Source organism: Pseudonaja textilis, chromosome Z, assembly GCF_049901715.1.
Source record: "Pseudonaja textilis isolate UNSWEBS1 chromosome Z, rPseTex1.2, whole genome shotgun sequence".
NCBI lineage: Eukaryota > Metazoa > Chordata > Lepidosauria > Squamata > Elapidae > Pseudonaja > Pseudonaja textilis.
In genome coordinates, this window is record NC_142008.1 from 10,864,177 (window position 1) to 10,890,240 (window position 26,064).

Here is a 26,064-nt window from a genome sequence, read left to right on the forward strand (position 1 = left end):
TTTTCTGCATGAAAAGCAGGTCTCTCTCACCAGGCTGCAACCCTTATAAGGTTGCAGTTAGTTTTGCAAAATTATTTATCCAGAAGAAAATTTAATGTTTTAGTTTAAAAACTACCCGGGCAGTTCACAAATATACACGTAAGCATGAATACCAGGAAATTATAACATCTCAGGCTCCATATAAAAGAAATAAAACTTGGACCAAAAAAAAAAAGATATCAGATGTTTCAGACTTCAGAATCAATACCAAACTGAACAGCTTCTAGAATAAACATATTTAGAAAGGCTTAAAAAATCTTCCCAAACCCCCAAAACATGGCAAGGAGGGAAAAAATCACAATACAATGAAGCCCAGCATTATGTCTTTGGCACAAACAGCTAAAAGATTTAGAAAGACTAATGTCCATGAACTCACGTTGGCCTGACAATTGTTGTTCTGCCCAGAATGCATCAATCTTTGACAAACATCTCCAGGAAATCCTGATGGAATAGGTGGCCAATTGATAGGAATCTGGAGAATTTTTGATAGAGGTCTATTGCTCTGCTTTGCAAGGTTTCTTTTCATTATTATTTTATACCCTTCAGGACATAAAATAAAAACAAAAACAAAACTTTGCAAAACCATGCAATGCAGCCATGACTTACCAATGGGCTGGCTCCATGCTCCAATAGGTTTTCCTTAGCAGTTTGAAAGTCTCAGAATGCTGCATTCTGGGACATCACAATGGAGCAGGCCAGCACAACTTCATAGCATCTATAACAGGGATAAACAGATGGTTTTATTTTATTATTATGTTTTATATATAGGTATAAATTTGGCTGCTTGTGCTCAGATTGCAAACCCTGGGTATCTAGGGTTCAATCCCTTTTTGCACTCCTGTAGCAGTGATTAATGGCAATGATACCAAACTGGAATAAAAACAATGTTGCCCCAATATGGTTCCCTTTTATAAAAAAAACCCACACAATTTAAATTTACTTCAAGTGTATTTACATGATCAAGAATTTCATCAGAGGCTTAAGAGAGCTGTCACTCTTGAAATAGAGTTCATCAACTCTGTATCTGTTCTAATGCCTATGAAACAGAGTTCAAGATTTAGTTTCAAAATGTATGCTAAAAATCAGGTAGTCCTCAACTTATGACCACAATTGACCCCCAAATTTATGTTGCTAAGCAAGACATTTGTTAAGTGAATTTTGCCCTGTTTAACAATCTTTCTTGCCACAATTGTTAACTGAAGTTATTAAGTTAGTAACATGGTTGTTAAGTGGCTTCCCATTGACTTAGCTTATCAGAAAGTCTCAAAATATAAGCACATGACAGCAAACCGACCTAAATATGAACCAGTTGCCAACCATTCAAATTTTGACCACATGGCAATGTTACAAGGGTGAAAATGGTCATGTCATTTTTTTCAGTGGCGTTATAACTTTGAAAGGTCACTAAACGAATGGTTATAAATCAAGGACTACCTGTACAAAATGTCTGGACACGAATGGTTCGCATATCCCTATTTCTGTATATTAAAAGTTGGAAATATAGTGTTTGAAACAAGACTCTTAGAATCTCTTAGCAGAAATGATATTTGAGCTTTTTTTCAGGAAACGCTTTTGGAACAATACCTATAAACAAGTTTGACAGGAAGCAAAAGGACATTTTGTGTTATGTTTCCAATTGCTTAAAATATTTAGGAAAACTGGGAGAGGGAGATGAACTTAAATCCTGCACACTAAGAGAAAATGGGTTGAAGGTCTGGACTTTTTTTCGTCTGACATGATTACCTTACTAACCCTCTCCCTCTTCGTATCCTTGTACTAACAACAAATTATATGTTTTATTTCCCAATTTGGTATATGCCATACTCATGTAATGTCTCAGTAACCAAAGCAGCTTTATCCACAGGGAGAGATTAGCCAGTTTGGAAAAATGTCAAGAACTGTGCTGAGAGAAAAAAAAAAGGTATGGATGTGATATTCCATTAAAAGCACTCCAGTGAGAGTTAGTGGCAACATGGAATAGCATGGGCAAAAAAAGAATGGTTGTCTTAAACTCTGAAGAGGATTGTTCCACACAGCAATATTTTCTTATAACCAGCTGAAATACCCACTTGCTCAAATATAAGTTGGTCTCCAGAACTGATAGACTGGTCTTCAAACTTAAATCTAGCTCCATTCTCTGCTTTCATATGTCAATCAATCATTTTCCTGGCAGATGATACATTAGATCCCTGCCCTCGGTACACATACAAATAGAGTCCAGCAGTAATGTCCTGCCACTTCCAAAAAAAAGATACTTGACAGTTCTCATCAGGAAAACCTACCTACAGAGGCACCAAAGGACAAATCCCAGTCCACAATAGGGATCCAAACAAATTGCAACTTCTCTAGAAGGATAGAGTTCACACTGCAGCTTAATAGAACGACAGAAGGCACTAGTGGCTGCATGAGACATCTGGAAGAAGAAGAAGACAGTAATCAGAATGATAAACTATGCCAATCTGTGGAGTTGCTTCTGAAGCATTTCCAGAACTTAAGTTAGTAACAGAATAAAAATAATCATTCCCCCCATCTCTTGTCTTTGTACCCTCATCTCCTAGAAGCAAAATCACACTGGATCTTTTCTACACGATGAAGATTAATATGTTTTCAAAGAAGAACAATCAATCAGCATGGCAAACGAAAAACAAACAAAGTGACTCATTGTGGCTTAGGCTTCTAGGTTATAATCCAGAACTGCTGGAAATTATGTGGGACCCTGAAGAGGAGGGTAAAAATAGAAAGTGTGACAGATGGCAGGCATGGGTCAGTAAAAGACCAAATGCTTAACAGACAAAAACTTCAGATTCTCCCATTAAAGAATGTTCTACCATGTGAAATAACTCAAAGCTGTTGCTGTCTTGACTTTATCCTAGGGTCACAATATTAGGTATTGTACCTCCGGTGAAAATTACAGAAGAATAGACTGAAGGCATTTTCCCCCATCCCCTTTAAAACTAAAATAATAAATTATGGAAGAAGCAGTTAAGGAAAAATAAGTGATTTTTTCCCCCCTTGTTCTTCCCCTACATGTGTCTTAACCAGATGTAGATCCTGACTTAATCCAGTGTGTGTAATTCTTACCTTCACCCCTGCTAACATTCCAGTTGTAGATACACTGAAATCGAGATAAGCTAGCATGTCAGGATTCGAAGGTTTGAAGATCTGAGGAGGCCGTTTCTTTGGCAAATCATCTATGAAGAAAAAGTGAGACATGATTCTTGTGACAATGTGAAAAATGCAAAAATTCGCAACAGAACAAAGAGGAACATACAACATACCTGTGTCTAATATAGGCGGCCACGTTCTGACATCCACTGCTGCTGCTGCCTCCCGAGACCGTAATAATTTACATATTAATTGTGTAGTCATTAAACAAGCAGAGCGACTCACCTGGGAATTTTAGCAGAAAGAGAAAGAAGAGATTTAAATTTCTACACTGTTTTTTTTGTTCAATCATATCCCAATTTTTGAGTCTGTCTAGACCAAGTGTGTCAAACTCGATTTCTTGAGGGCCACATCAGGGTTGTGTTTGACCTCGGTATGTGTGTGTGTGTGTGTGTGTGTGTGTGTGTGTTTAGGGGGCCATAGTCAGAGTGGCCATGGCCAGCTCGACGTCACTTGTATTAAAGGCGCCTGTGGTGACCCAAGCTCTCTGCCAGCAAAAATGGACTCCTGAGCTCCATTTTCAGCTGTGACGGCTTCCTGCAACCCTCTCCCAGAGAAAACAGAGCTGTGGAGGGCCACCTGCAGCCCTAGCAAGTTCCGCTTTTGGCTGCGATGGCCTTGTACAACCCTCCACCAGCAAAAATGGAGCCCTCCCGAGCTCCATTTTCGCTGGCAGAGGCACTGCGGGCCAGTTCTTTACTATTTCCAGGGCAGGCCGTGGGCCAGATCTAAGCACCCCACGGTCCGGCCTGTGGGCCTTGAGTTTGACATCCCTGGTCTAGACAGATTCTTGCAGTTTTCTTCCCAAAGTTTTTAGAAGTAGTTTGCCATTGCCTCCTTCTTAGGGTTGACAGTGTGTGGCTGGATCAAGATCCCCCAGCTGGCTTTGTGTCTAAGGGCAGGACTAGAACTCACACTTTCCCATTTTCTACCCAGATGCTTTAACCATTACAGCCAACTAGATGTTTGCTTCACATTATTAGTCAATATATTTCACTTTTTTATAAAGTATATCTTTAAAAGGAACATCTCACTAGTTCAAATGTTTCCAAGTTAAGACATACAATACAGGGTCCTCCTGCACCCATAAAAAAAAATCTATGATGATGTAGAATGCAGCCATTATACCAATAAAGAAGAAAGTTTGTAGCTCGTGGTTGAAATGAGGGGTCCTTGGTGCTCTCTGAGCTTGCTTGTTTTCTTGCAGATGTTTCATTGCCCCAACTAGGTATCAGTGCTAGAAGAAGTGAGGTTTCCTATCAGTTTATAATCTGGAGTCTTGCTTGTTTGTATCTTAGGGGCAGTTTTAGGGATTATTTGATTGGGTTGTTCACTGATGGCTCTTGGGCAGTTTCTTCACTAGGGTATTGCTTACTTGATTGTTGGTCTTAAGTTAGAATAGAATAGAATAGAATAGGATAGGATAGGATAGGATAGAATAGAATAGCAGAGTTGGAAGGGATCTTGGAGGTCTTCTAGTCTAACCCCCACTTGGGCAAGAAACCCTATATCATTTCAGACAAATGGTTATCCATGTTCTGACCAACGCTTTCTGAGACAGTAACAATCACACACTGTTCCCCAAAACCTTTTGTTTTATTTCAACGGCCGTGAATTATATGCATTCACAGCCCGTAATGAGTACCAACAGTTTATGAATAGTCCAACAGAAGCCTGCCACAATCTTTCGGGGTAAGGCTGATAAGCATCTCCCTTGAAATGCTGCCAACAACTAAATTGCCAATTAGCTGTACAAGGCCAAACAGAGCACAAAGTCAAAACGGAGCTTCAGATTTTAAACCGACCAGAATGAACAAAGTTGCTTCCTGCAAAGGCTCATGTCCCTTTGCTCCTCCTTTATTTCCTATGGGAGGGGCCAATCACCTCCAAGCCTTACTCTCGAGTTGCCCTTTTGTCTTAACTGTTCTTGTCTTCTAGCAGCTCTGCACAAGCACACACTGGGAACAGCTTGCCCCTGTTACTCTGCTTTGCTGATGTCAGATTCTGGAGGCTCCAAAGTCAGCACATAACTCTCAGATGGCCCTGGCCTATCTCTGTGTCAGATGCAGATCCCTCATCCAAGCCCTCCCCAGATTCCAGGACTGGCCCATGTTCCTCCCTGTTGTCTGATTCTGCTGCCAGCTCCATAGGCCGCCAGTGGACCACAACAATCCAATCTCTTCTTAAAAACTTCCAGTGTTGGAGCATTTACAACTTCTGGAGACACGTTGTAACACTGATTAATTATTCTAACTGTCGGGAAATTCTCCTTAATTATAGGTCAGAGGTTGCCAACCGGTGGGCCGCAGCCCACTGGTGGGCCGTGAGAAAATTTTGGTGGGCCACAGGGAAATCTCACCCCAAAGCACTCCCACAAAGCAATTAATCCAGCCTGCGCAGAAACACAAGGCTGCACCACCCACATGGCTCGTGGAAAGCCTCCCCACCCACTCACTCCTTACCCGGTAAACTTGCCTGCTAAATTGCTATTTTTCCTTTTTCCGACCATCATCTGTTCTGCTGTGCTGGGAGACTTAGATTAGTTAGGAAGCAGGAAATGGTTGGATTTCTTGCTTTCTAGCTAGTCTTTAGATCTTCAGCTCAGCAAAGCCGAACCTCCCTTAGGATTGAAGGTTTGCTTGCAAGCAAATTCAGTGCAGACTCATGGCAAGCAAATTTGAGAGGCTGAGCTAGCCGATGGCAGATAGATAGATCACTGAATGATTCTGTGAGCAACTCAATCTGCCTGCTTTGCCTGATTTGGGGTAAAAGTTGCTCTTTTTTAATAAAAAATTCAATATTTACATGCATGGTGTGTTGTGAGTTAATTTTGTGAATTTGCTTGCCAAATTTTATGTGACAGACTGAGCTAGCCAATGGCAGATAGATAGATCTCTGAATGAATCTGTGATTCTGTGAGCAACTCAATCTGCCTGCTTTGCCTGATTTGGGGTAAAAGTTGCTCTTCTTTATAAAAAATTCAATATTTATATAAATATTTATAATATTCACATACAAGTCATGCCCAGCCAGTCACATGACCACCAAGGCACACCCACAAATTAGGCCATGCCCACAGAACCGATTAGTGATCCCTGGGATCTAAAATTATGAGTTTGGTGGTCCCTGAAGTGCAAAAGGTTGGCGACCCCTGTTCTAGGTTGCTTCTCTCCTTGATTGCTTCTTGTCCTGCCCTCAGGTGTTTTGGAGAATAGCTTGACTCCCTCTTCTTTGTGGCAGCCCCCGAGATATTGGAACACTGCTATCATGTCACCCCTTGTCTTTCTTTTCATCAAACATACAAGTTGACCTTGGAGTTAATCTATGCTGATCTGGGTGCTGATTGCTTGTGGAGAGATGCCTCTCCATGAGTCTTTTTGTTCCCTTTTGGGCTCGTGGATTGTCTCTTTTGCATAGTTTATAGATGTTGTCAATGTCTATGTGTCTATTGATGGCTGATTTGTCAGAGTGCCAGGCTTCTAAAAATTCCCTGGCATTTTTGGATTTGGCCTGGGATTGTCACATTGTCAGCTAGGATTGTCACATTTTCCCAATTGTAACTATGGTTAAATATATCTATATGTTGTGCAGCCAAATATACCCACTATATCCCCCAATCCCTAAAACAATTCATCTCTGGGCCCAAAAGTTTTAATTCTTAACCCTTGTTATATCCTTGCACCACCAAAATCTATTCCTCATATCCCCTGGAGACAAAAAATGCAACTCCAGGGTGAAAAGGGCAATCTATGCATGTTCTAAGTTAATCATTATTAATGGCCCACTGACCTCCACAATCATCTTCACTGTGGGTAAGGTTGTTGCAATGTTTTGTGGATGGGGAGGCCGAACTGTTATTGGCACACAGCCAGCATATAAACATCCATAAAATGCAGCAATCAGATCTATACCTGGATGGGACAGAAATAGGCATGACTGTTAGCAAGGAAGAAAGCAAAATGAGAATAATTTCTAAAAATACCTGCATAATTCCACCTTCCCTAAACTAATGCAGTTCAGATTTGTTGGGAATACAACTGCTAGAATTCCTGCATTGAAACTGAGCTTCTATCTTATATCCACTTACCTAGGAATAAGGATCATTGAACTCACTGGGGCTGACATCTGAACAGATGCATAAGATTGTGTTGTTAACAGAAGAGAGAAAGAAAGAAAGACATGTACAGTTTACTTCTACGGAAATGATCTGAATTCATTTGGCTTTGGATGAGCAGATTTCTCATACTATTGTGAATTTTATTTATTACTGGAGGCAGAATTTGTTTCTCCAGTTTTCTCACTGAATAAATCTGTACATGAAATTCAACACTTTATCCCTCATGCTTGTGAGGTAAGGGGATTCTTTCTTCATTATTCCATAGCAATTCTATTCTGGAAGTTAGTGCATTTAGCAACTACAGAGGTCATATTCAGCAGGTTCTGACCAGTTCTGGAGAACCGGAAGTGGACATTTTGAATAGTTCGGAGAACCAGCAAATACCACCTCTGACTGGCCCTGCCCCCATCTATTCTCCGCCTCCCGAGTCCCAGCTGATTGGCTGGGTCTTCTTTTGTTGTCCTGCACAGGAGAACAGAGCTGGAAAACAGATTAGTGGGATGGGGAGGGAATGGAGATTTTGTGGTATCCTTCCCCTGCCACACCCACCAAGCCACACTATCCCCACCAAGCCATGCCCATAGAACCGGTAGTAAAAATTTTTGAATCCAATCACTGAGCAACTATATATTCAACATAGATTGAGGTATTATGCACATGTTTCTCAGCCTTGGTAACTTTTAAAACACATTGATTTTAAATCCCAGAATTTCCCAGCCAACACTGGGGAAGCATTGATAATTGGGGATTTCTGGGAGTTGAAGTCCATATGTGTTAAGTTGCCAAGATTGATAAACATTGCTGTAAGCACGTAAGTGCACAAGTCTTAAAGTTGCCAAGATTGAAGACCCCTGATATAGAACAACATTGTTAGAGAATTACAACCAAAGTATACTTGCACAATTTTACCTGGTGGGTAGACTAAAGCAACATGATCTCCATCTTGCAAATGACCCCTTTCCATCAACATTACTGCTATCTTTTCAGCTCGTTTATGTAGCTGGACACAGGTGAGAGAATTTGCTATTGTCCCCTTCATTAAGAAAGAAAAGGTAGAGACAGAGAAGAATATGCTGCTTTTAATTCATTAACTGAATTATTGACCTTAGCCTCTGAAACTAGATGGGTGATACAAATTCTACACTTTCATTTCTTTTTAAGCTGAAAAATATACCAAAAGAAGCAAAATCTATATCTTGATTAGGTCAGTTGAAAGGTAGATTTTAAAGCTTTTGACTAATTAACTGCAAAGTGAACTATGATTCTTTTCAGGAAATTATAGCCACTGCTGAAGAATATTTCAAAACAACTCAAACTGACATTCAGTAACGATATAACAAGAGGAACTGAGTGCTAGCTATTAGTATTTACCACTATTTTACCACTTTCAAAGTGGTAAAGTGGTTTGAAGCAAGCCTTAATAAAACCTGAACAGCTTGAGATTTTTCAAAAGTAAGAAATTATCAATGTCATAGAGAGAAATTACATCAGATTGTCTCCCAAGCGGTACCATTTACGGATACAGTTTGTACAAGTCCACATTGTAGACTATTATTTGTTAGTCTAATTCAATTTGATGCCACCTGACTGCAGAGCAATTCTGGGCAGTTCATGGGATCCAAAGTACAATAGGAACAACATAATAACAGGCATTACACAGAAGCTGGGCTAGAATAGAACAAAATGTTAATTCCAGCAACTCTATATCAATAGTGCTTTATGGTACTTTCTGGTTGCTTTACACTGTTTTGCACATTGCCCCTAACAAACTGGGTCCTCATTTTACTGACCTCAGAAGAGGGAAGACTGAGTTGATCTTGAGCCCTTCAGGATTGAACTCCAGGCTGTGGGCAGAGTCAGGTACAATATTGTATACTAACCACAGCACCACCAGGGCTCGTACCTATCCAAATGCCTAGGAGAATAGCCAGGTCTTTATGGTTCTATGAAAGGACTGGTTCATTGTAAGATACTCCTTTGTCATTTCAAATTTGGTTTTATATTTAATAGTTCTGAGTTGCAAGTTTATTTATCATCATCACCATCCTCATCCTCATCTATTTAATTTTAATGCTGCCCAATTCACAGTGGCTCTGGGTGTTTCATAAATTTACAAATAAGAAAGCCAAAAGATATCCTTACCCTACAGTTTAGTAGAGTATAAAGCACATGGTCAGGAGTTGTCTGTGCCCTCCACTGTAAGACTTCTGAGAGGAATAAGAACTGGTGGGGAAAACAAGATAAACATTAAGAAAGAGAGGAAATTAAGAAACACAATTGCTTCTTTAAACATTTTTAGGTCTAGAAAAAGCTCTCTTTTCGCTGAAACTGCAAGCTGCTACCAGTTTGACAGATTCATAGATTTTATTACTATGAAGAAAAGAAATTAAAGGATGTTGACAGTAAAAATCTGAAAATACTTAAAAATCAGTAACATTCAATAAACTGCTGACCTTTTTTTTTTCCAATTAGTCAACACAGAATTCAATTAATTCATTCTTGTTCTAAATCGACTGAAATTACCAGCAGCTTAGTAGAACTTTATGTATGTACTGATGTGATCAGGAACAACATCCAATTAAAGGTAAAAAGTTAAGATTTCCCCTGTTCAGTCCGTGTCTGACTTTAGGGGCCGGTGCACATCTCCATTTCTTAGCCAAAGGAGTCAGCATTGTCCAAAGACATTTCCGTGGACGTGGCCATCATGACTATATGCTGAGGTGCACGGAAGGCTATTACCTTCCTGTCGAAGTGGTACCTATTTATCTACTTGCATTTGCATGCCTTCAAACTGCTAGATTTGCAGGAATTGTGGCAAGTACCAGGAGCTCACCCTATTGTGTGGTGCTTGGGTCTTGAATCTGGACTGTTGGCTTTCCAGCTGGCAAGCTCAGCATTTTTAACCACTGAGTCATGCGCCCCTAATATCCATTTTGTATTAAATATTTATAATGGTCATTTTTAAAGTAGACAACTAAACATAATGTGTAGTAAGTAGAAACATGAATACATATTTATCCAGAATTATATAAGACAAAAATAGCATATTTACACCAGTTCTGTAACTGTGATTTGACATAGGTTTTTTTTTATATATATATATATATATATGGTTTTGATGTTATATATTAGCAATAGAAAATACATCCCTTGATATAAATATTTGGTCTGAATATATGGACTCTCATATTCCCAGTTCTAAGGGAAGGAAAAACTGCGGTAAGTATGCTCTTCTCTGCTCGTTATCCACTATACCTATGGAAGATTTAGGGCTTTACCTTTCTAGCTTGATCATTATCTTCTATTTGTCCCAAATCTCTGCCGCTTGCCTGTGCAATCCTTTTTCCAGAGACCAGATTCCCCACCATCACAGAGGCAGGACCAATTTCTACAGTATATCAGGAAGATGGTGAAAGAAGAATTAAGAACTTCCTTTCCAGTGCAAAATTCATATTACTGTGCTTCCTCATCTAGAGTGAAACTATCTCATACGAAATCCCCTGCCATTTTGGCTGCAAATAATAGGAGCCGCTCCCAGCAAAATGAAATTACTGGATTTTTTTATTTTATTTTTTGCTGTCCAATTCCTGCAGCTCAAATCTTGAAACTCTGATTTCCAAAAACTGGGTGTTTTTTTTTTAAACTCATGAGAGGAAATGAGACAATGGTCAGTGGGATCATTACATTTGGTAACCTCATCTAGTGTTTGAGGAGCAAGGGACATTAGCTGAACCCAGACAATTTGAGATAACCAATAAAATAGGCTTTTGTAGATTTCCTCAGTATTAGGAGCTTAAAAAGTTCTTATCCCCATCCTAAGCCTTTCTGCAATGTACACAAAAAATACAGCAGATTCATAGGAAAGGACCAACTGTCTGAATTGCTAAGAGTATCTTTCTTTGTAATAGAGCACATAATCTTGTCTATCAAAGTGTTGTGGTTCGCGACGTTCTCGAGATGCCTGTGCTGGGTGTGAGTGAGAGCAGGATGATTCATGGAAGAGCAGCACAGGTGACTCGAGTAAAAATGCTAATTAATGGCCCCTCCCTCTAGGGAATATAAGCATGGCTTCAAACGGCTTTTGCGTTTGTGAAAGCCAAAAGTTCGAAGGAGTTAGTGTGAGGATTACAGACTTTGATTTATTGGACTACTTGGCTGCAAGCCATCTGTTATCTACAAAGAGGGTTATTTGTAGAGTAAAGCGTGAAAGTTTGAGTTTATTTGTGTTTGCTTTCGGCTGGGTCAGAACACAAAGTGGTGTGGAGATACAGGAATCATACTGAAAGATCTCTATTTGCTTTCTCGGAACAATTTAGAATACCAATGTTAATACAGTTTAGGTCTTACTATTTGAGGGATTGCTTCTCTATTTACTAATCTATGTGAATTTTAAAACCTGCAAGAGAGGCTTGTCTGAAGTTCTCCCTCCTCTGGGCTTCCTTCTGCATCAAACCCAAACTACAGAATGCTGGTTTTTCATATTGCAATAATGCCCTGCCTCTAAGAATGCCTTTCTTTTGCCAGACATTTCTTGGTAAAATTATTTGAGTCTGTTTTAATTTCTATCCATTTGTTATAAGCTGCCTGAGGGACATTTTCAATCAGAAGGATGGTATATAATTAAATGAATAAAACAATCCATAAAGCAAACCAGTATTCCAATCACTGAGTCAAAAACTAACTAACACATAGAGCACCCAATCAAAAGGTCTTGAATTATGAGAAAATCTAGCTACTTTTATTCATTTATTTATATGAAATTTATATATGGGACATCTCACTATTGAATCACTTATCAGGGGATCTCAACCCAAGATGCAAACATTAGACTTACCTGGTTGTTTCTGTCTTGGTTTAGGCAGATTTGTTACACAGGTGTGTGGACACATCAGTACATTACAGGGATGCAATGCTCCTTCAAGGAAGAGCTGCTTTGTTTCTGATAAGTGGATTCCACCAAGCGGAGTCTTTGGAAGTGTGTTTGCTGGAACCAAGGCTAGGCAATAAACTCCTACTTGATGAATACTGTCTATAGCCTAGAAAAATACATGTAAAAGAAGAAAATTACTATAAGGGTGGGAACTGGATTGAGTTGGTCTACTCACAAGCACGCAGATATCTGATAAGCTATAGAAAGGAACTTTGAACTCCCTACTAAACATGGACTATGTTACACAATTATGTATTTATAATTTACTTAGCCATAAGTTGTGATTGCTTCAACTTCATCTTCATGCAACAGAAAAATTACTCCCCCCGCTGTTTTCACAGGGCCCAATGCTGTTAAAAGTTAGAAGTCTAAATTGGAGTTCAGTGTAGTAGGGGAACTACAATACCACCAAATCTAAATGTAAAGGTAGAAATAGGAAGTTAAATCATTAAAGGGGACTTTAAAACATCAAGAAGTTATATAATTCTTGACACACATCAACTTAGGAATGTTTTCACAAAAAGAAAATGAACTGAAATTAAAAACCAGACAAGTGCCAGTTTGGTGTATTGTTTAGGACACCAGTCTAGAAAGCAAAACATTGTGAGTTCAAGTCTCACCTTAGTCATAAAAGCTGTCTGGGTGATTTTGGGCCAATCATTTTTCTCAGCCCAACCCACCTCACAGGGTTGTTTTGGAGAAAATAGGAGGAGGAAGGTGTGTTGGATATGTTTGCTATCTTGAGTTATTTGTAAAAATGATAAAGACGGGATACAAATTTTAAAATGCACATTTTTCCTTCCTTGCTATGCAGATTTGTTGTACATTCCAAATCAATAAGGATTCAAGAGAAGAAGAAATTGTTTTAAAATCATAGATTTTGAGTGTGTAAGGAAGCAAAAGAAAGAGTGACATTATGTTCCTTTCTGTCTCAGAGCAACTTGATTTTAATATAGGCTAAATTCACAATCGTGAAACTGTATGTTAAGGTTATTATCAATCAGAGGTCTCAAAAATATTGGGCCTCACTAGTACCCTAGAAAAATAGGCTACATAAAACAAAAGTGGACAATTTGCAGCCTCCACGAGGCTTTTCACAATGAAAAATACTAGTTTTTACATCACTACTAAAAGCTGTTCATTCCTTCTCTTTCTGTTGTCTTGAACCAGCAAGAAGAAATATTGAAGGAAAGAATGGAGGCTGTCATTTACTCTGGTTCTTTTTGCTTTGGCTTCACCCATTAAGTTTCTTTCAACACAATACAACAAATTGAGGAAACATGATCACTGAGAGAAAAAGAGGTTCCTTTTCCCTTCTCTAAAACATTGCCAGAGGAGAGGCCATAGATCACTTCTCCCTAACAGTTATTTATTTAAGCACTAAACATGAAGCTGCAGACTGGAAGGAATGTAGTACTCATAAGGCAATGCCATTACAGAATCAATATACAGCCAATTAGTAAGCACTTGAAGATGAGTTGTCTATTATATAGTTCCTTCTCTTTATTATAAGTTATGCTTTTCCCACTCTGAGTTTCTTAAAAGCCTCTGCACACCAACATTGCTATAGCCGTTATCAAAGACACAGCAGTCATCTGTTCAGAAAGCATAGGAAAGGTGTGGGGAGTGGACTGACATAGTTTAATCCAAAATGAGAAGAAAAATTCCAGGAGAGATTAACCAAGATCATCTGGAACAGGAATAAAGATTACTTTTTCACCTACATATGTTTTGCTTCTACTGGAAAATGCAATGAATTTCTTATGCTTTTATATAACAGAGAGCTACCTTGGCACACTGTGCATTTCCATTTGACTTGATGATTATAGGTTTAGCAGCTGTACCTGCAGAACTCTGCTCATCCACTGAAAGCTGTCTTCTTCTGTAGAATCCGGCCTCTGCTCAGCCACAATGACTATTCGTTCATCATGAAGGACACTCACTGAAAATACTGCTATCCTGTAGGATGTGCAAACCAAGACATTTGCATTTGGATAAAAAGACTAAGAGCAGAGCAGATCCCTTTCATGATTTTTGTGTGACTCAGTTCTCATTAGTTATGCAACAGAGAAGATTAGAGCCCAAGTTTTTTATTTCCTCTAGAAGACATCTGCACTGAACACCTACAGAAGTTTAAAATAGAGCACTAACTGGAACAGCTATTATAAAAGCAAGCTCATGTTGGCTCTCCACACAGTAATGCACCATCATTGCAAACAGTATTTTACTCTATATACATTCAGAATAATATTTACTAACGAAGGCAAAGAAAACAAGCATAACAAAGTCATCGCTGCCTATGTTTTTTATTTAGAGAAATGAAAATATGCAACGTTGTTTCCATTTGTAGCATTCCTGCTTTGAATTTCCTAAAGAGGTTTGCCGGATATCAATTTTGACGCCAGATTAAAGTCTGTTCCCCAGATGTTTATAGAGGTTCTACTTCCAATTGATTTTCATCTATTTTTTCTCTTAAATATTTCACTAGGGATTGTTTTATTTACATCACCTTAATTTGTCCTGAAGCAGCCCTGAAAATTATTTTAGATAACTTATATGGCTGTCCGTGTTACAACTTTAGCAGCCTTAGGAAACAAAAAATGTTAAAACAACAAACAATAAGCAGAAAAAGCATTAATAGCTACTGAGGGCAACAGTCACAAAAATAATGCACTCATTATTACGGCTTATGGCTCCCATTACCTTAGGTATTACCAATAACTTACTGATAGGCTGCCATATTGTGAGAGGACAGGCTGCCTAGAAAATAGCCCAGAGCTGTTTTGCAGTTGTACTGCCCCTTTAAGACTTCTCCCAGAATCTGCTATAAAAGTAGCACGGGCAGAGAGCTGGGCTATTGCTGTTTGAGTGGGGGAAGAGGTGGGTGGAATTTCATGTGCGGAAGAAACGCAGCCTGAAGTAGCCTAAAGAAGCTAGAAAGAGATATTATTTTCTAGTAGTAGGATTTATAAGGAATAGTTGGGGGAAAGTAACAAGAAATCTAAAAAGTGGGGAAGAATGTGTTAGTAGTGGGCAGTGAATACTAGCCCACTGAATGCTTGTTTGTACTACCTAGGGACTTGGGTTACCGGGTTTTGTATGCTTTGAAACTTTGACTCCATGACAAAGTAGCAGCAACGGGTGGGATATTCAAGAAGGAGAAAGCCATACGAGTGAAGGCAGCTTAAACTTCACGAGTTAAACACTTCACGGAAAGAAAACAAACTTAGGCTGAAAGGGAGCTGTTTCTGCCTGCAGAAACCAGACTTCATATAGAACCTACAACAAGCAGACATGGAAAAGGCAGCAAGATTCTACTACCACTTTAGTAGTAGTTAAAGCAGAAAGTAAGGAATAAGACTACCTTGGCTAATATCACAGAGATGCTGGCCTTAATTTAAAAAGGACATTAAATAAAGGCTTTTTAGTAGAAATTAATGCATGTTGGCTAATCTATCTGGAATGCGGTCACCTTATCTAAGGTTTCTCTGAGCAAGGGAAGCACTCTTTTAATATTCTGTTTTTTAAAAAAATCCTGATGGGAAGAAATGAAAGCCTACCTTCCCCTGTAGACAAACTTCATGGGTTCCACTGCCAATGCTGTAGCTACAATGTCATCTGCATTGTGCCTCCTCCCACTGACAACCATCAGACCATCCATTTTACCAACCACAAAAACAAGTCCTCCAGGGCCAATGAACCCAAGAAGCCCAGTTCTTATAAAAGGATATTCGCTTATGGGGGCACCTGAAGTAGTCATAGGGAACACCTATGAGAAAGATAGAGAAATGAAGGGGGGAAGCTTCATTTTTATGATATTTGGATAGTTTAGATCCTTCTAGGAGCAGATATTAAAATTATTACACATGATACATAACCCTCTTCCTCTGACTTTGTAATTTTGTTTGCTTCTTACTCTTTTTCAAATTAATTTATAATGCATGTGTGAATATACAAGCACATACAGCACACACACACACAAAAGTAAAACATTATTTTGAGAAAATCTTCAACTGGAAATATTCTGCCAGTCAGAAATCAAACAGCATTCTTCTTTATTCTAAGCTTTCTAAAACTGAGATCTGCTGCTGAGGAAGACAATAATGGCCCAACTTAATAGAAGTGCAGCTTCACAAATGAATCATTGCTATGAATAAGTTAACAGTTTAGCAGCTTACCTCAAATGTATTTTTGGTCATTCCAGAAAGTCCATAGTAAGATGTACCTGTGGCAATAGCACATACACAGAGTTCACCAACTTCATCTGTTCGGCAGAGTTGAGGAACTCCATCTGGTTTGACAGCACACATTATGGCTATTGGTGGGAAGAAGAAAGAATAGCATTTTCCTAATGTTGCATAATAAACATTGGCAATGCGACCAGTTCACAAGGTTATGTGAATAAAATAGGAGAGGGCAAGCTGCCTTGACTGCCAGAAGAATTAAAGGCAGGATAAATCTAACATAACGTTGAATTCAACATATGAGACCAAACCTGGATTAATATTGTCACGGATTCCTTGATTTTAAACTATCAATCATTAGATTGATCCAGATTCATAACCACAAAGCTCTAGAAAACTGATTCTAGAAATAGTACTCAAAATTAGGTGTGACTGGGAGGAAAACATTTATTTTATATAAAAAGTGGGGGGGGCTGGGTTTCTTGATTTCCCCACTCACCTTTTTCCCCTTAAATCTTTTCTCTCTCTGTGGGAAATGGCCTGGAAAACCATTGGTGGACAAGCCTAGGATCTTAACCACTAAGCCACTGCACTCTATTAAAAACACTAAAACCCATCCAAATTAAATATACATAGGAGCAAGGTACTTGGTTGGCACATTCAGAATCCCAGGTTTGGGAACATAGCCAGGTTTTTAGGGTCTTGCAAAAAGCTACCAAGGTTGGGGGCATTCCTATTTCCAAACTAAGAAAGTTCCATACAGCAAGTGGCAGCTGCAGAAAAACCTTGTTTTCTGGTCCCTAACAACCAACATTCTATGTAAATATATATAGATGGAATCTGCATCCTATGCCTTCTCTCTGAAGCAGTAGGATGGATAGAATCTCTTTTCAAAAAGATAATCCCTTGGGTACCCTGAGAAGTACAGGGCTTTATAGCACCTTGAACTTCACTTGGAAACACTGATACTCAGTGCAGCTCAACATCTCTGCCAGAGATGTTGCAGAAATATGGTGCAGAGAAGATACAGAATATAAAAAAGTTAATTCCCACAGGAAAATTAACACTAAAGGATTAAATAAAATAATAAATGCAGTTCGTCCAACAGCTAAACCTTTAAGAATAAGTAAAGATGGGGAAGAATAAACACATTCTTTAATCTTAAGAAGAGATGGCATAATCAAGAAAGTCTTCCAGAATCAAATTCCAGATTCCTGGTTATTCTTTCACCCTGTTAAATATACCTTGTTGTAACACTTCTCTTTCCAATCTTGGACATAAAAAAGAAAGTGACCATATATGACTCCTGATGGATTGCTAACTACAGTTAATCCCAAACAACACAAGATTAGGCATGGGAAAGCTGCCAACATGACAGAGCTGGAAGGAAAACAGAACAGAATGCTTTTATAACTGGGCTTTTTCCCAATGGGAATGAGGCATAGAATCTCAATCCTACAAAATTATGTAATGAATCTCTATGAGATTTATGAAAAAAAAAATTTGCTGCAAAACTTTGAAGAAAACAAAACTGTCTTGTTATGGATAGAACATATTTAGGATAACATTTTAAAATGCACCATAGGAAGTCATTACATTTATATACATGTTTAATGGAGAAAGAATCATTTTAACTGATAAGGATGGGATAAGCTAAACCACAAAATATATCAAAAAACGAATACTAGCTTTGAGGAAATAAAGCCTCTGTGAATACAACTTTCTTTAAGTCAGTGAAATCTTGGCAAATTGAAGATTTGTGGATTTTAATCTTGGCATTCCCCCATCCAGCATGCGTTAAGAGAAAAACAATGCAAATGTTATACATTTTTCTGAGTAAGCTTAAAAGACACCTTACCTCCAGGCATCACCAAACCAACATCTTGCACTGTTAGAACAGAAAGCTTTTCTTCAGAATCCACTCTGATTACTCCATAAGTAAGCCCGTGCATGGATAATACTCCCCTTCCAGGTGGTTGGTTGCTATCATCTGTTGGTCTGAAAATGTATGGGAAATGTCAATGATGCCAGGTTAGGAAACAACTTTCACTTCATATATATGCTGTGCTTGAGGAGGCCAAGCTTCAGTGACATCTATAGAAATATTTGTTCACTTCCTCAGATCTTGCAGGAAGGGCATGCTCTGGCTCCCTTCCATTAAATAATATTTTGCTGGGCCCCAGAATTGTGCTTTTTGTATAGTGCAATTTTGTATAGCAAAATTCAACATGTCCTGTTGAACAGAATATTATGAGCCTTAATCCTGTTAGTCTTTTGTTATAAGACTTGGCATTTCCCCCATGCCCTTGATCCCTATGAGCTCTGGTGGTTAACTTTGCTTTATGAGTTGGTTGTATGTGTGGCATCATGGTTGTTGTTAACTTGTTATTGTTTTTAATCTCCATATACTGCCCAGGGTTATTTTTGGTATCAGCCATATAAATTGCTTAAACAAGTAATAAAGCTTGATATGTGTGATGATGCCTGTAGACAGGAATATCCCTTCTCAAATATTTTGAAATTTTTTACTGTCATGTCCTGTTCTGACCAAGACTTCCGAGACAGTCATTAAGCACACGCTTAGTTAAAACAACTCTTGTTTTATTTCAGCGCTGGGAATAATCTCATTCCCAGCTTGTAATGAGTCCCAAACAGTCTCTCGAGATAAGCACCCACTTTTTTCTCCTTTGAAGTGCTGCCAACAACAAAAGTGCCAAATGAACTATAAAAAACCAACCAAAGTACAAGAGCTTCAAGAATTGATCCAAACAGAACAAACGACTTTGCTTCACGCAAAGGTTTTCTTCACCTTTGCCTGTCCGTTATACCTTATGGGAGAGGCAATCACCTCCAAGCCTTATTCCCGAGTCGCCCCTTTTGTCTCAACTACTTTTGCCTCTTAGCAGCTCTGCGCAAATGCGCATTGGGAACAGGCTCTCCTGGTTTCTCTGCCTCGCTGCTGCCAGACTCCAGAGGCTCCTGAGTCAGCACCCCACTCCCAGATGATCCTGGCCCCATCTCTGTATCGGATGCAGGATCTTCGTCCGAGTCCTCTACAGACTCCTGGTCCCGCTCTTCCCTACTGTCCGATTCTGCTGCCATCTGCACAGGCTGCTGGCGAACCATAGCACTACCATGACTCATAAGCTGGAGACAAGCTAGACCTATGTAACACAGTTGTCTAGATGTTGCAGATTGATGTATTCTACTTGAAAAAAAACGAGCAGATATAAATGTAGTAAGAAGAGGTTGAACAATAAATGTGGGTACTTAGATACATACAATCCCTTTTTGGAAAAGCCATGAGGGAGGCCTCTAAAGTTGCTATCAGCTTGCAATTTGAAAAGTGCTCCTAATTAAAAGTTGAATAAGAGAATACACTAGGGAATAGACCCAAGGAATAACAGTTTACTTAAGTATTAAATATGCTCTTCTTCACTATTGTTGTGCTACCCTTTAACATACCCCTTATATCCTGTACCTGCTGGCTTTTAAAGGAGAAACTTTTCCACAACCAGTCGGGCATTGGCTGTGCAAACAGGCTTTGAGAATCAGGAGTTTTAATCTAAGTTCTTTGCATCAGAGTCTAGTCCTGAAATGATTTCTCCTATTTACTTGTGCAAAACTCAAGTTCAAATACATACAGGAAAGAAATTCACTGTTTGCTTTTAATGATTCCACCACAATGTTTGCTTTTAATGATATCTCCAGAAAGACATTTTATGACAAAATCCATACCAAACATTGATGCTGGTATGTACCTCTATATCTTTGACAAGTTGACATATGAAAAAGCTCAGCTATATGTTTGATCTAAAATTGTAACGGTGATTCTCAGTGATTCTTGAAAAACTGGATGGTACCCACATTAATTAGAGAATGATAGGCTCCATAAATTTTGATTAAAAGGTTCTAAAAAGCCTTTTGCTACTCCCCCAATATAATCCCAGTAAAAGGATCACGTGTGCTAGCTATGGATTGAATTGAATGTACATTAGGGAGTAACAAATGAGAGGCAGATAACTGGGTGGCAATGATTAATGGCATTCCCTTTACCTTGGAGGGATGTTTCACCACTATATGGATACAGTTTTAACCCTCTACATGTACTTTGGTTGCTTATAAGATAATCTTAGAATGAGAACACCTGCCATATTAGGGATGGAAGAGATTTATTGTATTCTAGAAACCTCTACGCCTAATATTGATATAAGCAAGATGCAAGTACTAGGCACAAATGTAACCTCATTACAGTAATATATTTTTAGTAGGAATTGCCAAAGTTATTATTATAAAAATATCCTGAATGATGGAAAAGTCTAAGAACACTGTTTCTCAAGGGGTTGTAGAATTCTGGGGACTGAAGTGACGCCTATTCAAGTTGATAAACATTGCTCCAGATTGCCATATAATATGCCATATAATATAGTTCCTAAATACTTCAAAAAAACAAAACAAACCCCCAAACAGAATATTATTGGATAATTAACTAACTAAAGCAAAGTTTAAAACTAATATAAAAAGACTTTGGTTTCATAGCTCAGTTGAATTTCAGTCAGGGAGACAAATTCTAACCAAAGACTTCAATTTAAGCAGTTATCTTTATTGCAGTAAAAAGTATAACATCTGGAAAAAGTTTCATATCATATCATTAGTAGCTGGTCATTCCATATTGAACTGAACAACATGTATCAAGAGGAAATAATGTTATCATGACACGAACATCTGTTCTTTCTGCAAGGACTTGCATTTTTTTTTTATCTATGTTTTGCTTGCAACACCTTTATGAGATAGTTAAACTGTAACTTGCCTACATTCATACAATGGATAGATGTCTGAATTTGTTTCCCAAAGTTGCAGTTTGGCCACTAAACCACACTGCTCTATTCTTTTGACTATTTCTCTTGACTCATAGAATATCACTCTAGAATCTTTTTTAAAATTTACTTTTTAATTTTAAATATAAGAATAGAACACAGTACATCCAACTTAGCCTTGTTATACATATATACATTTTACTTCAACATTTATTTATAATTTCCTTATTTGATATATTATTTACTAATTAATCTAATCATAACTACTAATGTTTTGACCTTATCTTCTTCTATATAACTATTGATAAAATTTATTCCATGTTTTATAGTATTTCGATTGTCCTTTGTCTTTTAATTCTAAAGTTAACCTGTCAGATTCTACACATGCCATAATTTTTCTTATTATCTCTGTTTCTGGATGCCTTCTCAGGTAGCTTTTATACATGAGACTTGTAGGTATTTCTCGATTGCTATTTATTAATATTATTATATTGGAAATAAACTTAAATTACAATTAAAGAGCCAAAGAATAGGAGAATAGTCTCCAATAACTTAGAAAGGGATAGTAAGTTTAAGAAAAATCTGTCCATGACATTTTGAAACAAATCCAAGGATATTAGACTGACGCAATCTTGCAATAGCATTATTTCAACATTTTAAAAGTGGAACACTTTAAAGGTCTAAGCCGGAATACAGAAAATTGACACAATTATCTAAATACATTTGGTCCACTTTTTTGTGAGGATTTCATTCCAGGCACAGATAACAAAACCACATATAGCAAGACCTAAAAAGTTTTCTCTGTCCAGTTGTGTCTTGATTCTAGGGGGTGGCGCTCATCTCTTTCCATGGCCATGTGGCTGGTATTATATGCCAAGGTACACAGATTGCTGCCATTTTACCACCAACTGTACTTGTATCTACAATTCTACTTCACCTTTCACTTTCCTGAACTAAGATTTTGGAAACACAGGAAAGAAACACATCCTGTCATGTGGTGCTTTGGATCTCAAATTACCAACGTTTAGGTTGGCAAGCTAAACTCAGTGTCTAGAAAAATGTTTCACGCAGGTGAAATGTTTCACGCAAAATGCCCACCTGCCATAAAGTACACCAATATTCCAAAAGTCTTTGAACCCCCAAACAACAGACACCTGAAATTTTTCACTTTATAGGCAGTCCTTCTTAATGACCATTTGTTTTAGGGCCATTTAAACTTAAGAGTAGCACTGAACAAATGTTTCCACTGACAAATAGGATAACAAATAGAGAGAGTATTTAATGCTCTTTTCTCCTCCTATAGTTATTACTAGATTGTTCCCATTGAAACTTTATTTGCCTTCAGGATTTCACATTTATATTTGACTTCACAATACCTTCTAATAGCCACTGTGAGAGCCTCTGGTGAACTAGCACAAGGACAGATGACTTCTTGTCTTAGGCCTTTGCTTTGGAAGACATTTAGAAATGCATCACACGAAGAAATAGACCCTGGAGTTAAAAAGTACAGAGACAACAGTATCATTCCAAGTGCAATAATCAGAAATAAACAGAAATTCTAAATAGAGAAATTCAAAATAGAAATCTAGATGCCAACCAACTAAAACATCCACCGAGTGATTGCGAATAATTGACCTGTTGGTTGAAATCTATAGATGTTCCTAAAGCAACTCTCTAATATACCAACCCTCACTTAAACTTCTTTTGTCCAGAGAAGAAGATTGAAATGCACTGAGCATACTTCTGCCCCTAAATGCAACTAGCTATTAAGGCTAACTTAATCGGTATTGTATAATCAAGTTCTTTATATACAATAGAATTAAACTATGTGTAGAACCAAGTATTATTCTGGAAATTACATTTCTATTTCAGGATACTACTTGTACTGGGTACATGAAAATCATTCCATTTTGTATAGAATTTCATTAAGGGTTTCTAGAAAAGTGTATTTATATTCCCTCTGCTTCTAATAATTGAATTTCAATTTTCATTTTGTATCATTTTGTAAGGTCAGATATGACACAGTACAAAACATACATATGATGTCCAACTAAAATCAATTACTTTCAACAACCCTTGAAATCCTGGTTACTATATTGTTGCTGTTAGTTGCAAACTCGTGTCTGACCCATCGCGACCCCATAGACTCCATATTCCAGGCCTTCCTGTCCTCTACCATCCCCCGGAGTTCATTTAAGCTCATGCCTACTGTTTCAGTGACTCCATCCAGCCACCTCATTCTCTGGGTTACTATATATTTCCTATAAAATATACTGGTTTGGAGTTTTGCAGCCTTAGATAAAAACCTAAAACTCATAATATTTTATATGAAGTAGTCGACATTGTCCATTATGAACAGAAGATCTGCCCAGAATTTTCTGTTGAAAATTTGAAGGATAGTAATAGCAGAAAAGGTCCTATCAGTGCTGAAACCAAGGTGTAGAACTATTTCCCTTGTTCTTTTATTACTTTTGGCACCAAGTCAAAATTGGGTTTTTTTTTAGATACCACTGGAGATTCAATCAATTTCAATTTAATTTTCTAACTTGCTTTTGGATCATAGTTTCAATCTAATATAAAAGTTATTTCAATATTTCTATTAGCTGCCTTGAATCTTACTTTGGGATATTTAAAATTGTAAAAATGTGTAAACAAAAAGCAACAACTCAGGAAGCGGAACGAGAAACAGGTTGCTACTTGGAGCATGCATTCTTTACAATTGATGGAACCTACACATATAATTCATGTTTTGTATGCCTGTATTTGACCAAGGAAAGAAATCACCCCTATTGATGCCTAGTTTCAGTTGATTTCCTGACAAATCTTCAGCTCTTTTCTACTTTCAGGGAGAAATTTGACACAAGTTGATATAACAGCTAGCCAAATTATATAGAACTATGCTGGTTTAGTTTATAGTACTGTGAAATATTGGATTTGCTTTAGGATATCACTAAAGAAATGAAACTTTGAAATATAATTTTTGGGTGGGTTCTAGAATAGAAATATTTTTAGACTCCAATTTAAAAGAGAAAGAACTATCAAGATATCTCAGGAAATGACACATTAAGATTACAGGCATACATCCTTGTTTAGTGGCTTCATTGACTATTGACATAGAATGTCCAACAGCAAAGCCAAATAGACTGTATTCTTTGTTCCATACTTATCACTTACATGGATTGGCGCCATCAGCCACTATCAACATTCTAAGAGAAGAGAGGTTGATATCACGTTGATCTCTGTGTGCTACTAATGCCCAGTGCATATCTCTGGATTTTACACAAGCTACTTTTGCTGAGAGGTATACAAGAAACAAAAAAAAATACCAATGAATTAAGACATAATCCCACAAAAGTATGCAATATACAATCAAAGATATTTAAGTTATAATTCCACTAGTAAACATCCATAATATATAAAGTATGACCAACTGGCAGACAAATTGGACTTCAATTTGGATTTTCAGTTTTTATAATCTTTCACAGATTGTGTGTGGAAAAAGAAGGGATGACTTCTATTTTGCCGGGTTAATACAATAATACCTACCTCCTACTCCCTCAAAGTAGATTGATATAGCCATCACGCTTACCTTTGTACTGGCACACCTTCTGTATCCATGAAAGTGGGTTCACTTTCATTAAGGAATACGGGATGCTTATCACATGCATCATGTTCATAACACTCTGAAATTAAAGCAAGAAAAGAGAGGTATCAGCAGTGAAGAAACTATTACCAAGTGGGATACCTGGTTGACATAATCATGTCTTCAAGGTCAAAAAGAGGAGACCAGATCTATCTCCATGGGTAAGATGGTCCAGAAGGCAGGAGTCATGGCAGAAAACGCTCTTCTAGATTCCACCAACTGAAATTCCTTGGCAGCTAACACTTGTGTTTACTTCTGGTCTGGGTTGCATTGGCTAATCTCAACCCGACCTGGACCCACCTTCTAGTCATTGTCCTGCAAGCTTTCACTAACGCGGAGGGACAAGGATTTAACAGATAGATGGTTGAGGCCCCAAAGGATACCGTGGCTTATAGGATCAAAAGAGAAGTCAACATTCATGTTCTTCCAATGATGTCCCAGGCATATATTAGCAATCCGAGTGCAGAGGCCACTCCTGATGCAGAAAACTCTGCCAGTGGTGCACAACCCGAAGCTGCGCAAAGGTTTTCTTAGCCATGGCTTCCACCTGTTCCACCTGCTCTTTTCAGCAGGAGTTGCGAGTCCAAAAGAACTCCCAAGTTGTGAACTGGGTCCACTATGGCACTCAGAGTCATTTAGTCTTGTGAGGAGGGTTCAGCCGAAGCCTGTTGTCCCCCATACAAAGTTAGGTATCATTAGCATACCATATCATCAGAATTATGATGCGTGCTATTTCCTGTACGATCCATCGCATCCAACTTCATGCAGATGTTAAAAAGGAGTGGAGAGAGCCAAGGCCTGTGGCATAGCCACTGAAGAGCAGTGGTGGACTGGATCTCTCATTCCCTATCAACACCGGTTGGGGCTGGCCTTGGGTAAAGGGGCCAAACTGTGCCGCCCAGCCACCGGCCCTGTAACCCTTTTAAAAACCCGTAATTCCTCTATGAATGAGGGGACTGACAGGAATTATGACTCAACTTTGACAGATGGCCCCAAAGGATACCATGGCTGATGGTATCAAAAGCCACTGAGAAGTCAAGGAGAACAAGGATGGATGTACACCGACATCCTGCCCTCGCCAAAGATGCAAGTGCAAGTGCAAACAATACTGTTTCTGTCCCCTAAGGGAACTTGAAACCTGCCTGGAAGGAATCCATTTCATCTAGAAT

At 38.4% G+C, this 26,064-nt stretch overlaps 1 protein-coding gene across 9 annotated transcripts in view; it reads right to left on the bottom strand.

Moving 5' to 3' along the window:
* Positions 1 to 26,064, bottom strand: part of DIP2C (DIP2 acetate--CoA ligase C (putative)) — a 350,386-nt gene that overhangs the window by 21,611 nt on the left and 302,711 nt on the right. For 8 of the 9 annotated variants that reach the window (XR_015740061.1, XR_015740062.1, XM_087916235.1 and 5 more), the window contains 15 exons: positions 24,842 to 24,935; positions 24,427 to 24,546; positions 22,629 to 22,743; positions 18,294 to 18,433; positions 16,430 to 16,566; positions 15,812 to 16,020; positions 14,096 to 14,210; positions 12,156 to 12,357; positions 10,600 to 10,709; positions 9,464 to 9,544; positions 8,231 to 8,354; positions 6,994 to 7,115; positions 3,318 to 3,429; positions 3,121 to 3,230; positions 2,322 to 2,452 (listed from right to left, as the gene is read on the bottom strand). Coding sequence is in view for 7 of the 9 variants with exons in the window: in XM_087916235.1 (XP_087772361.1) it covers positions 2,322 to 2,452; positions 3,121 to 3,230; positions 3,318 to 3,429; positions 6,994 to 7,115; positions 8,231 to 8,354; positions 9,464 to 9,544; positions 10,600 to 10,709; positions 12,156 to 12,357; positions 14,096 to 14,210; positions 15,812 to 16,020; positions 16,430 to 16,566; positions 18,294 to 18,433; positions 22,629 to 22,743; positions 24,427 to 24,546; positions 24,842 to 24,935 (1,922 nt within the window). In the remaining 2 variants the exon portion in view is untranslated. Of the gene's footprint in view, positions 1 to 2,321; positions 2,453 to 3,120; positions 3,231 to 3,317; positions 3,430 to 6,993; positions 7,116 to 8,230; positions 8,355 to 9,463; positions 9,545 to 10,599; positions 10,710 to 12,155; positions 12,358 to 14,095; positions 14,211 to 15,807; positions 16,021 to 16,429; positions 16,567 to 18,293; positions 18,434 to 22,628; positions 22,744 to 24,426; positions 24,547 to 24,841; positions 24,936 to 26,064 lie in introns of those variants that run through there. The other variant, XM_087916237.1, reaches the window with a different exon arrangement.